The sequence below is a fragment of the Mustela putorius genome, unplaced genomic scaffold (assembly GCF_011764305.1).
Source record: "Mustela putorius furo isolate JIRA1106 unplaced genomic scaffold, ASM1176430v1.1 tig00003853_pilon_pilon_pilon, whole genome shotgun sequence".
Classification (NCBI taxonomy): domain Eukaryota; kingdom Metazoa; phylum Chordata; class Mammalia; order Carnivora; family Mustelidae; genus Mustela; species Mustela putorius.
The window spans coordinates 34,913,541-34,925,868 of NW_025422005.1; the positions used below are offsets into that span (position 1 = coordinate 34,913,541).

Below are 12,328 nucleotides of genomic sequence, written 5' to 3' on the forward strand. Positions count from 1 at the left end.
TAAGTTCTGGACTAAGGGCACCCAGAGCGCCTGCCGTATTTCCCTGTGTACTCAGATACTTAAACTTACTACAAACCAATGTACCTCGTGCTGAGCCAACCAGACCCAAGTTCAGTTGTCTTTACCTGATCCATCTCTCCCTGTCTGTCCTCTTTGCTTCCACCATTTTATACCCTCATTGAACCGCTATCCTATCTAGGCTGGATCATGGGAACAGACATTTTTCTGGTTCTCTGGCCCGTTTTTGCATTCCCACCCTGACGAGTCACACACAACCAGAAGACTCTAAAAATCTAACAGACATCCTCTTAGCTCCTCATCCTAGGGGCAGTATTGCTAAAATATTTGGGAGAATAATCCCCTCCTTAGCCCTGCCACTGATAGGAGCCTTGAGTTGTTCAGCGCTCATCCTGGTTGTTACTCCTAATCCTAGGACAATGGTGATCATTATCCAGTTTCTCCCAGTAATTCTGAACCAGATGAGAGGAAAGGTCCAATGCGGGAAGATAGGTCCAAGGTGGGTAGATAGGATGGAGGCAAAAAAAAAAAAAAAAAAAAAGGAGCTGTTGGTGAAGTATAAGGAAACTTTGTCTCCCACCCTCCCTGGCAAACAGTTTTTTAAAAAGTTTTTTTGAGATATAATTCATATTCCATATAAATCACCCATTTAAAATGTATGATGGTTTTTTATATATTTTTAAAATAGTAAAATAAGTGTAAATTTGCTGAGTTAACCACTTTACGAGTACAATTACCTATTTCCAAAACTTTTTCATCATTCCAAACAGCAGGGCTTTCTCTTTAAGCAATAACTCCTCATGGCCTACTCGATAAACTCTAATCTACTTTCTGTCTCTATGAATTAGCCTATTCTAGATATTTCATAAATGGAACCATATAATATTTTCCTTTTGGGTCTGTCTTATTTCACTTATAATAATATTGCAACAATATCATAGCATGAATAGAACTTAATTTCTTTTTATGGGTCGACTAATACTGTGTTTTATGTATACACTACATATCGTTTATCCATTCATCCGTTGATGGACATTTGGATGGAAACTTTGTTTTGATTTAGTTTTCAAATAATCAAAGTTATCAAGAAAGAAATCATTTTTGATCCCGTGTAATTCTGACGATTTTCCTTTTATTTTCTCCTTAGAAAGCTGGGAACATAGTGCCCCTCTTCCCTTTTCTCCAAGCTGTTTGTATGCTACGGTGCTACTACAGAATAAAGTGGATAAGTGAATCTCATAAGGGCATGCATGACCTGGACTCTGAAGACACCTCTAGCCTCTTTAATTCCAGCAGATGGGTCTTCTGGTTCCCACAATAGCCATTTGTTCTTTTGCCTCTTCTTTTTGCACCTGCTGTTCCCTCTATTTGGAACACCCCTACTGCTTTCCCTAGTTCCAGGAAGAGCCCTTGCTAGCTACTTCTAGTTTTTTCCTCTTGAAACATTTACTATTATGATCGCTGATCCACCAGTCTGTAGCTCCTTAAAGGAAAGGGCTGTCTTGGTGACCACTGTTAACTTCTGCATCTACTATATATAGTGCCCGCCTCTTAGTAGGTAATATAAATATATATTTTAAAAAGACTTATTCTAAGGAGAGTGAGAGAGAGATACCGGACTGTGCCTGCGCACACTTGAGTTCCGGGTAGCGGCAGAGGGAGGGAATCCCAAGCCGACTCCCAGAGGAGTGTGGGGTCCCACTGAGGTCTCAGTCTCAGGACCCATGATATCATGACCTGAGCCGAAATCCCAAGCCGCACACTTAACCAACTGAGCCACCCAGGTGCCCCGGTAACGTAAATATTTAATTATTTCATTTCCCTGTAGAGCTTGGTTCTTTAATCCACTGTGTGCCTGCCTGGTCGCCAGGCCTAAGATTGTTAGAATCATGGAGCATGGGAGTAAAAGTGAGTCTCGGCTGAAACTCTCGGATTTCCAGACCATCAGAGGAGAGGAGATTCCTGATGCCACGGTAAGATGTAGTTATTTGCGGAGTTCTTGGCGGTGGGGAGGGTAGGAGAAGCGTGGGGGCGTTTGTTGCTGCGACGCTACAGCGGATTTTACGGTGGAGAAAGGTTGTCGGGGGTCCTACCGGCAGCACCCAGGGCAGCCCCGGAGCTAATGCCAGTGTCTGATCATGTGACTTTCAACATGGCGCCGACCCTGGCTCCCTCCAGGAAGGGGTGGAGCCTGATCTCACAGACTCTGGTTGACGTTACGGTGGAGACTGCTCGCAGTTACCCAAGGCTTATCATGGAGGCGAACGGGTCGGGGTGAGTTCTCTGCACCACTTGGTATGGCCGGCGTGGTTTCTGACCTGACTCTTCCAACTCAGGAATCTGTCCCTATACCCCTCTTTCCCGACCTTGGAGTTCCCAACCCGATTCCTGTCTCTGGAATCCCTAATCCTCTACACATGGATTCCTGAGACTCGTTTAGGGGATGCCTCCAGGATTTTCTAATCCTCAGTTAGGATCCGTATTTTGGGACCGTCTTCTCTGATTTCTCAGTGTACCCTAGCCTGGGATCCACCAGCTTCCGAACCAGCCAACTGGTAGCCCTGTTCCTGAGATTTTCTGGTCCAAAGACCCTGATCAGTTCCTACTGGGCTTTCATTACGCCCTTCCCCCAGTTTCTCCAGTGGCTTTGAACTTGGGGGAGTTGGGGCTGTGTGGAAGATAGAGGCCCCAGCGCGGGCCCTTCTAGTCTTGTGCACCATCTGATAGGCAAAGAAGAAATGGAATGGGCGGGGAGCCACAGCTTAGGAACTGGCTGGAGAAGGCAGATAGTGGTGTCAGAATGAATCCGCCTTAAGAACCCGGGCCTTTCCCAACTCTTGTCCAAGCTTACTGACACCTACCCCTTCCCCCTCCTGATCTCCAGATCCCAGGGTTTTCCAGAGCTGAAGAATGACACGTTCCTGCGAGCAGCCTGGGGAGAAGACACAGACTATACTCCCGTTTGGTGCATGCGGCAGGCAGGCCGCTATTTACCAGGTGAGGGTCGCGCCCAGGAATCCAAGTGAAACTCTGGAGAGTGAAAAGATTTTTGAGGGGCAGGGGAGGGATCCAGAGGTTCCTCAGAGTTGGGCCCAGCTTTCCCTATTCTGTCTGCAGAGTTTAGGGAAACTCGGGCTGCCCAGGACTTTTTCAGCACCTGTCGCTCCCCAGAGGCCTGCTGTGAACTGACTTTGCAGGTGAGGCCTCTATGAAAAAGGGAGGTATTTATGCCCTCAGTTTGCCTTCTAGTAACCTGTCTTCTATTCCCTACAGCCACTGCGTCGCTTCCCTCTGGATGCTGCCATCATCTTCTCTGACATCCTTGTTGTACCCCAGGTACCCATTCAAACCTGATGGGTAAGAAAGAGTAAAGGTAGCCAAGGCTCAAGATAAGCACTTATCTACACTGGACAGATGGAAAAACTGGGCTGAAAGAGATGGGAGTTTGACCAAGTTTCATTTTCCTTTTCTTCCTTCTTGACATGGGCTGAACAGAGCCTTTTCTCCTAGAGTTATAGGTAGGAAATCCAGGTATTTTCTTCCTTGCCAGGCACTGGGCATGGAGGTGACTATGGTACCTGGCAAAGGGCCCAGCTTCCCAGAGCCATTAAGAGAAGAACGGGACCTAGAACGTCTCCGGGATCCAGCAACAGTGACCTCCGAACTGAGCTATGTGTTCCAGGCCATCACCCTTACCCGACAACAGCTGGCTGGGCGTGTGCCGCTGATTGGCTTTGCTGGTGCCCCGGTAATGTGGAACAAGGCAGGGACTTGGGCATGGGGAGATCATTCTGGTGGGTCTGGTGTAGACAAGGGAAGTAGGTATCAGTCTGGCTTCTACACCTACGACATTCTCTTTGTATCCTTTTTGCAGTGGACTCTGATGACATACATGATTGAGGGTGGCGGCTCAAGCACCATGGCTCAGGCCAAGCGTTGGCTTTACCAGAAACCACAGGCTAGTCACCAGCTGCTTCGCATCCTCACTGATGCTCTGGTCCCATATCTTGTGGGACAAGTGGCTGCTGGTGCCCAGGTGGGTCCTGAGGGAGAGGAATAGACTTGGGGTCTAGAAGAATGAGAAGCAGTATGGTTCCCTACACCTGAGAGGTTGTCGGGGGTCCTACCGGCAGCATAATGCCCAGCAGGAAAGAAGCTTGGCCTACGACGATCTGACTGGAGTACCTAGGTCCAAACTTGTCATTGACATTGGCAGTGCTAATATGCATTCAAAGACCAAAGCTCGCACTGGTATTTGGAGAAAGCAGAACTTTTTGAATGGAACTGGATTTATAGGCTTAGGCAGTATGAGGGTCTGAAGTTACTCGGGAGAAATTGAGACACGTCGTGTGTGTGGGGTGTGAGATACTTTGTGTGTTATGTATTTGTCTTTACCATCCCCTCCTCCCCTCCAACTGTAGGCACTGCAGCTCTTTGAGTCCCATGCAGGGCATCTTGGCCCACAGCTCTTCAGTAAGTTTGCACTGCCCTACATCCGTGATGTGGCCAAGCAGGTGAAGGCCAGGCTGCAGGAGGCAGGCCTGGCACCAGTGCCCATGGTAAGGATGGGGATGGAGTAAGTGAAGGTGGGCCTGGGGAATGGTCAGGGACTGAAGTGACCACTGGAGGGCAGCAGAGGTGCAGCCAAGATAAGTTAGTGGGCAAAGGCAGGCCTTTTGTTGCCTCAGAAATCTGTCCTTTCCCTCAGATCATCTTTGCTAAAGATGGACATTTTGCCCTGGAAGAGCTGGCCCATGCTGGCTACGAGGTGGTTGGGCTTGACTGGACAGTGGCCCCAAAGAAAGCCCGGTGAGTGACAGAGGATGAGGTGGAGAGGGAGCAGCTGCCACAAGAGCAGTCACCAGGACATGGTACTGACTTTGCTTTCAGGGAACGCGTGGGGAAGACGGTGACCTTGCAGGGCAACCTGGACCCCTGTGCTCTGTATGCATCTAAGGTAACCAGGGTCCCTACATGTGTGTGTATATACTCCCATGGCTGTGAACATGGTTGTATTACTGTGTGTGTCTTTATTGCATGTTTGTCCCACTGTTCGTTTCGTGTGAGCTCTAGGAAAGCAGGAATTTCTTTTTATAGTTGTCTGGCCCATACTAAGCATCCAGTAAACTGTTTTGAATTAATGACTGAATGAATAACATGGAGTAGAAGCATGCCTACGTGCTGTCATGGTTATGCATAGGGAGTACAGGGGAGTGCTGGCCCCCCTGTAGCCAGTGCCCTGTTGGTCCTCCAGGAGGAGATCGGACGGCTGGTGCAGCAGATGCTGGATGACTTTGGGCCGCAGCGCTACATTGCCAACCTGGGACATGGACTTTACCCTGACATGGACCCAGAACACGTGGGGGCCTTTGTGGATGCTGTGCATAGACACTCACGTCTTCTTCGACAGAACTGAGCACACACCCTTTCTCTCAGCTACCACTAACAAAGATGATTGATTGTTTCCAGGAGAATAAAAGTTCCAGAGGTGGAGTCTGACATACGGTTTCATCTGTGGAAGATCTTTGCTCTTATCTTCAGTTCCTTCTTAGCTTCTGCTTCTTCCCTGGGGCCCCTTTCTGCATCTTCTCCAAGTCTTAAGAGCTCAGATATCAGTGAATATGTACTGTAGGACCCAATGTCAGGGCCCTCACTACCATTTTGCTCTCACCTCTCCGAGCCTGAGGGCTAGGTAGGATTGGGTAAAGCTTCTTAGCAGCTGAAGCTGTGACATTTGCAGAGTAATGGGGTCCCCACAGCATACGAGGCCAAATTGACAGAGCTTTGTGTCTGGGGATGGAAGGGGGTGTAGGTCAGAGAGGGACACAGAAATTGCTAGAATATTTTAGAGAGTCCCCTTGAGGAAGATGGAATCTAGGTGAGCAGGGAGAAGCTTGAGAGGACTTCAGCTTTGACACCAAAAGATGGTGGGGGAAGAGGGTGTGGACATAAAGACTCAGGGTTAGGGTGCTTAGGAGTAGAGACAGACTTGCATCTTTGAGGGGAGAAGGCCTTTGAAGCAAAAAGGCCTTATTGCACTCAGGGTTGCTCTGCATTCTTTTCTGAGTATACCCTCCAATTTTCTCAGGACCTTGGTGTTTCTGCCCATCGTAGTGGTACCTACTTCCTGGGACAAGGTCTGAAGTGCCTGTGAGCTCTGGAGAGGGGAGTGGTGTGTCAGGAAATTCTTCATTTGTCATTCCACATCTCCTTAGACCACTAGGGACCCACTGTACTAGAGGCGCAACCAATTCCTTGTTCCAGCCTAGGGCAATGCAGAAGAGAAAGAAGAGCCCCATTTATTGAGAGAACACAATTCTGATTTTAGAAAAATGGTATTTTCTGTGATCCATGATTTATTCATAGAAAAGCACTGTGAGTTCACATACTTGCTAAAAAACGGCAATCGTGATACAGAAATGGGAGTGGCTTCTTTTTTCTTTCTTTCTAACCAACCTATTGGGCTGAGAGGTTGTAGGGGCCCATGGCTGGATAGTAAGATTTAAGTAGCCACAGACAGCAAAAACGACTTACTGGTTAGTGTGAAGGGGCGAAAAAAGTGACATTTTGTCAAAGAAAGGAACATAAAGCAGAGAGGTCCTTAGTTCACACTCTAGCTATACCACCCCTTCCCTATCACACCCCACCCCCCACTTGGGAACTAAAACATGAAACAGTAAACACCAAGACACACTGGCATCCAGATGACTCTTCTGAAAGCCCATGCTACCTGCTATAACAATTCCAGGCTGAGCACAGGGGTCAGGAAGGTAGCAGGAATAGGATACACTGTGGAGGTCAGCTAGGGCTAAGACAGGCATTGCCTACTAGGGGTAGAAACTACTCAGAAAGGGAAAGGCCAAATGCATTCCAGCCCCAGCCTCCAAAACAGTGACCAGTGGGCAGGCAGAGGAAGCTTGAGGTAGAAAGGCAAGGGAAGAAAGCAAGTACAGGGCAAGAAGAGAACTGGAGCTGAAGAGTCACTCTTAGGGCAGACGGAGACTAGTGCTTAAGAGCTTGCTGAGAAAGCGGTGAGTAAGGGAGGCAAAGAGATGGGGAACGTGTCCAGCGAGTGAGTGAGATGAGGAATGGGGAAGAGAGATCTGGCAAAAAAAGAAAGGGACACATTCATGCAGATTCTGAAACATAAATTCACACATACTTATATGTCAAAATATCCAGTTACACATATAAAGACAGACCAAAGGAGAGCAAGCATACACACACACACACACACGTTCATACACATGCATCTGTGTGCGCCCCCCCCACTGAACATGCATTGACAGACAGGCGTACACACACAGGTATGTATGTGTACATGTTCACAAATGTGTATACCCTCACACACAACTCACAGTCCAGCACACAGACAATGTACTGACACACAAACCCGACAGACACACATAAGTACATGTGCAAGACAGGTATGCACAGATCTATGCACAGAGACACACGTACTTAGCCATACAGATATGTATACACACATACATAGTTTGAGATAAAACCAGACACTCTCTAACACAAAGGTGACCAGAGTAGATTAACGTTAATGAGCTCAGTGGCCTCCCAGACCTTTACCTCCCCCTGCACTTACTTCTCAGGAGCTCAACAGGTTCTTAGAGAGGCTGTGTGTGGCAGGAGTGAGAGCTTCACTGTCCTTGAGGCTTCATGAGGCAAGAGTCTAAGTCCAGTCCTGGCCCTGGCCCTCTCCCACCACTGGGCTATATAGATGCCCTGTGTCTGCAGGCTGGGGTTTCTGCATAGACTAGACCTGGGATTTATGCTAACCGGTCATTGTATTCCCCACCACCCCCACTCTTCCACTGCAAACTGTATATATTCTGCAAGGGAAACCTGAGAAATGGTTGTGTCTCCTCAGAAAACAAGCCTATCTTCCCACCCACAGCTACTTCAAGTACCCATCAAATTAGAACCAGAATTATAAATAGTTACAACTTTACAGTGTAATTGGCAACACATATACTATAGTATTTACAGTACCATAAATGCTTCTGTTTCTCTGGTTAAGCGATCCCTGAGACGGAACAGTGTTCTGTGTTTGCCAAGGGAGAGCGGGCCAATGCCCAGGACACGCAGGATATAGGGGCGTGAGGTGGCATGTTGTGGGGTTTCTGATCGATCTGCAGGGCCCAGCTCCTTCAGGAAGAGTGGGCTGTAGTGAGAACTCTGCCAAGGAAGGCATATTGGCTAGAGTTGGACTCTCCCATGCTTAGCCCTGTGGTGCTTTGGCTTCAGCCACAGGCGCTCAGAGTCCTCTCAGGGTGGTCAAATGTTTCAGTGTCCTTGGCCTGACCTGTGGTACCTGGGAGCCCAGGTTGCCCTGGCAATGAGTTGTTTGCTTTCTCAGCCAAAGCGCTCTCGAACCAGCAGCATCAGCTTCTTCTTGCCCTTGTAGATTTGTTTGAGGTTGTCGATGAACTGGGCAAACTGCAGGTGACCGTCCTGGGGCAGCAGGAAGGTCTCCCGAGCCTTGCTCAGAAACTCGATGAACTCTCCGTAGTGGCGAGGGCTGATGTGTGTCAGGCGTGAGTGTGTAGTGTTGATATAGGCATTGATGGTGGCATCCAGCAACTGGCGCAGTGGAGCTTTGTCAGTTGACATGAGCTTTCCAGAGCTGCGGCGGCCTGGGATGCCCGCCAGGCCGGGGGCCGTCACTGTACAGCGCCGCAAGATGTCTGAAAGCACTGTGGCGCAGTGCACACTCTTCACCACCAGGGGGATGAGGGCTGCCAGCTCGTTCTTGCCCAGAGAGTGGCTCAGGGCACACGCCCAGAGCACATCATTGATGGCTGGATGGGTATCCTGGTTGTAGGCCAGGTTGAGATGGCTCATGGCCAGGGAGGCCAACTTGAAGGCACGTAGCGGGTAGCCACGGAGCTCCATGTAGCGGGCAATGGTGAACAGTTGTGAATGTGTCATGCCGCCGGTGGCAGCATCAATGGCGATCTGGTAGGCTGCCTCAAAGGCGATGTGGTCTTTCTCACAGAGTGTAAGGGCTGACAGGGCACAGCTCTGGGGATCCTTCATGGCACACTGTAGGGCCAGCGTGCGAGCACAGCTAGCCAGCTCCTCCCGCTGTGGATAGTCAAGACTGAGGCGCAGGATAGTGGTGTGGGATACAGCTGTGGCAGCCACAATGCTAGTAGCTTCGGTGGGGGTGAAGAGTGTGTACCAGCTCTGCAAAATGCTCACCAGGGCCCGCACACCTGTCAGGGAGAGCCTGAGCTCAGCTGTGGCCATCCGGGTCCCGATCCAGGTCTGCCCAGATGACTGACCCTTTGGGGGTCAGAACTTGGCCTGCAGAGATGAGTTATCCCTCCTCCTCAGCAGCTTTGAGATGATCTGAGGCAAACCAAGGAGCATCCCGGATGGCCAGACCTTGTTTGGGGTCTCTTCCTTCCCCTTCCTTCCCCAAGTCAGAGGGTCAAAGATTTCTGCAGGTGCTCTTAGCCCCTCACAAGGATGGAGCAGCAGAGCCTATGGTAGTCATAGATCTGCCTGGGGGTTCTAACTGAAGTGGGACCTCTTAGGGTAGAGTCTCATGCTGGGACTTTGGGTTTTAGTTGGGGTCCTGAGACTCCAAGTCGTTTGGGGTTTTTTTTAGAAGCACAGGCAGGGACTGGGACCAAACCACTGGGCCAACTACCTCCCAAGGGTGCACTTGTATACTGGTGGCCGAAAACTCAATCTCTCAAATGTGTCTCTGATTGGAGGGTCAAAGTGCTGCTGACATCAGGGTATGGTCCAAGCAGTAAGGGCAGAGCTTGGGCTAGGTAAATAAAGGCCATCTTTCCTGTCAGCAGCGCCATGCTTTCCCAGGCCATCAGTAAATGGAATATGAGAGCTCTAAGGATTCACTGTCTTGTTCCAAGAGTAGGGCCTAAGAACTCCTTTCCCTGGGGATTAGAGGGAAGTGGGAGACTCACCCACTTCTGTAGCACATGTCACCAACCACCGCACCATCTCCCGGCGCCTCCAGTTAAGAGTTGATAAGGTCATCCTCATCACCTGAGCAAAAAAGAGGCATTTCCACTTGGCTAAGCGTAACTGTTGGACTTCTACATCCCCACATTCCCTTACCATCCATTTATGCAACAAGTGTCTATTGGTGCTTTAAACAGCCATCTCTGATAAGTACAGACAGGTTTGTTTAATTTCTGCCCACCCCTCCCACCAATCAGATAGAAGACTTCTCTGATGACCTGTAACGAAGTCCTGACTGTCATACCTTATTATTGACTTGACTTGGGAGGAATGGGGAGGGGTGGAGAGAAAATGGGGACCCGATGGAACCTAAAGCTACATTGCTTCTGGCCTTCACTTCAAAATGGAGCTCAATTTGGAGATCCTTACCTAGAAGCCTAGTCGAAAAGTTGTGTTCTGGGGACACAGAAAGAACCGGGCTTAGCTGGTTCATGCCCAGTGCCTCTTATCTTCTACCGATGATCACTACGCCAGAAGCCTAAAGCAGGGATAACCTATTCCTCCTCCATACCTGTAACCCCAGCTCCAGGGCCACGTTGAGCAGGGTGCTGTCGGTACTACTATCTGTGGGAGTGGCAATCTTGAATGCATCTTGGGCCAGTTTGAAGATGAGAGAGGAAGAATGGATGTGCTTCTGTATTGCTTCCAGAATTGTTCGGAGCCTCAGAGTATCCCCTATAGGTGCAGAGAGAAGGGGCAGTGACAGGTCTTCTTTAAAGTCTCCCTGAATAGTCTACTGATCACATAGATACTGGCTGAACTGGCTGCTATCAATTTACTGAATAATTCTGAATGCTACCATCCCTTTTGGGTAGACAATCTCTGTCTCCACTAAACCCAATGAAGACTGCTTCACCAGGCACCCACATGAATTCACTTCTCACCACCTGTTCATCTGCCTCTACCCTTCACCTTCTTCCCCTTAACTCCTTAAGTGCCAGAAATAATTTTTATGAACACCTGACTTTTGAGAGTTACTTATACAGGACACAGGAAGCCACATTATTATCAAGAAATATGCTAATTCCACTGTCTGCCTCTCACTGCAGCTCCTTATGCTGTACCTTTCATCCCTGTGTTATGTTCATTCTGTAACTGGAGGCATGTACCTCCCATTTCCCTCTACCCATTTTGCTCATCCCCTTACTTCCCTCCCCTCTGGCAATCACCAGTTTGTTTTCTGTATTTATAGGTCTGTTTCTGCTTTTTGTTTATTCATTTGTTGTTTAGACTCCATATATAAGTGAAATCATATGGTAGATTTTTGTTTGTACAGATTTTAAATTTTGCATAGAATCTTTAATTCTTAAGGTGAATAATGTATGGGCCACAAATTAGGATGTTTTATGGAAGCAGATTAAAATTATGTGCAACATGAAGCAGGCCCCCTGCTGAGCAGAGAACCCGATGCGGGACTCGATCCCAGGACCCTGAGATCATGACCTGAGCCGAAGGCAGCGGCCTAATCCACTGAGCCACCCAGGCGCCCCTATCCCCTACATTAAAAAAAAATATATATATATATTTATTTATTTGAGAGAGACAATGAGAGAGAGCATGAGGGAGGAGAACAGTTGGAGAAGCAGACTTCCCATGGAGCTGGGAGCCTGATGCGGGACTCAATTCCGGGACTCCAGGATCATGACCTGAGCTGAAGGCAGTCGCTTAACCAACTGAGCCACCCAGGAGCCCCATCCCCTACATTCTGATCATTTGTTATTTTAATTTTCATTTAGTTCAAAATATTAAAAAATTTCCCAAGATTTCTTCTTTGACCTATGTGCAGTTTAGAAGTATGCTGTTTGAGCTCCATGTACTTAGGAATTTTCCAGTTATTTCTTTTTATTATTATTATGTTAGTCACAATACAGTACATCATTAGTTCTTGATGTAATTAGTGTTTCATGAGTCATTGTTTGCATAAAACACCCAGTGCTCCATGCAATACGTGCCCTCACGGGCTAACCTATTCCCCCACCTCCCTCCCCTCTAAGACCCTCAGACTGTTTCCTGGAAACAATCCAGTATTCTTCCTGTTATTGATTTCTAGTTTAATTCCACTGTGGGCTGAGAGCATACTTTGTATGATTTCTTTTAAATTACTTAGGTGTGTTTTATGGTCCAGAATGTGGTCTGTCTTGGTGAGTGTTCCATGTGAGTTTGAGAAGAATGTATATTCTGTTCTTTGATGAAGTATACTATAAATGTTAATTGGACCCAGTTCATTAATATTGCAATTTAGTTCAAGTATATCCTGATTTTCTGCCTGCTAGATTTATCAATTACTAATAGAAGAATGTTG

The 12,328-nt window shown here is 48.1% G+C and overlaps 2 protein-coding genes across 4 annotated transcripts in view; one reads left to right on the forward strand and one right to left on the reverse strand.

The window, feature by feature from the left end:
- The first annotated feature begins 1,753 nt into the window (after positions 1 to 1,753).
- UROD (uroporphyrinogen decarboxylase) lies at positions 1,754 to 5,517 on the forward strand. 3 transcript variants are annotated; one of them, XM_013044482.2, is made up of 11 exons: positions 1,767 to 1,991; positions 2,197 to 2,292; positions 2,903 to 3,015; positions 3,136 to 3,215; positions 3,292 to 3,354; positions 3,569 to 3,766; positions 3,893 to 4,054; positions 4,440 to 4,577; positions 4,727 to 4,827; positions 4,909 to 4,975; positions 5,273 to 5,517. In XM_013044482.2, exons 1-11 carry the CDS (start codon positions 1,984 to 1,986, stop codon positions 5,432 to 5,434), a joined length of 1,188 nt encoding a protein of 395 aa, XP_012899936.1. In that variant the 5' UTR covers positions 1,767 to 1,983; the 3' UTR covers positions 5,435 to 5,517. The 3 variants fall into 3 exon arrangements, with proteins under 3 accessions (XP_044920364.1, XP_012899936.1, XP_004740514.1); XM_004740457.3 differs by having other exon boundaries at positions 1,767 to 2,292; XM_045064429.1 differs by lacking the exon at positions 3,292 to 3,354 and having other exon boundaries at positions 1,754 to 2,292.
- Positions 5,518 to 6,354: 837 nt separating this feature from the next.
- Positions 6,355 to 12,328, reverse strand: part of ZSWIM5 (zinc finger SWIM-type containing 5) — a 217,976-nt gene continuing 212,002 nt past the window's right edge. The window contains exons 12-14 of the mRNA XM_004741536.3: positions 10,538 to 10,701; positions 9,969 to 10,050; positions 6,355 to 9,248 (exon numbers count right to left, since the gene is read on the reverse strand). Of these exons, the coding sequence (XP_004741593.3) occupies positions 8,386 to 9,248; positions 9,969 to 10,050; positions 10,538 to 10,701 (1,109 nt within the window). The 3' untranslated portion in view covers positions 6,355 to 8,385. The remainder of the gene's footprint in view (positions 9,249 to 9,968; positions 10,051 to 10,537; positions 10,702 to 12,328) is intronic.

Excerpts from the sequence above, each read along its gene's own strand:
- UROD (XM_004740457.3), top strand. The coding sequence starts at position 2,141 with ATGCCAGTGTCTGATCATGTGACTTTCAACATGGCGCCGACCCTGGCT. Across the intron at positions 3,016-3,135 it reads GGCAGGCCGCTATTTACCAG|AGTTTAGGGAAACTCGGGCT; the intron begins GTGAGGGTCGCG and ends TTCTGTCTGCAG. Across the intron at positions 3,216-3,291 it reads GCTGTGAACTGACTTTGCAG|CCACTGCGTCGCTTCCCTCT; the intron begins GTGAGGCCTCTA and ends TATTCCCTACAG.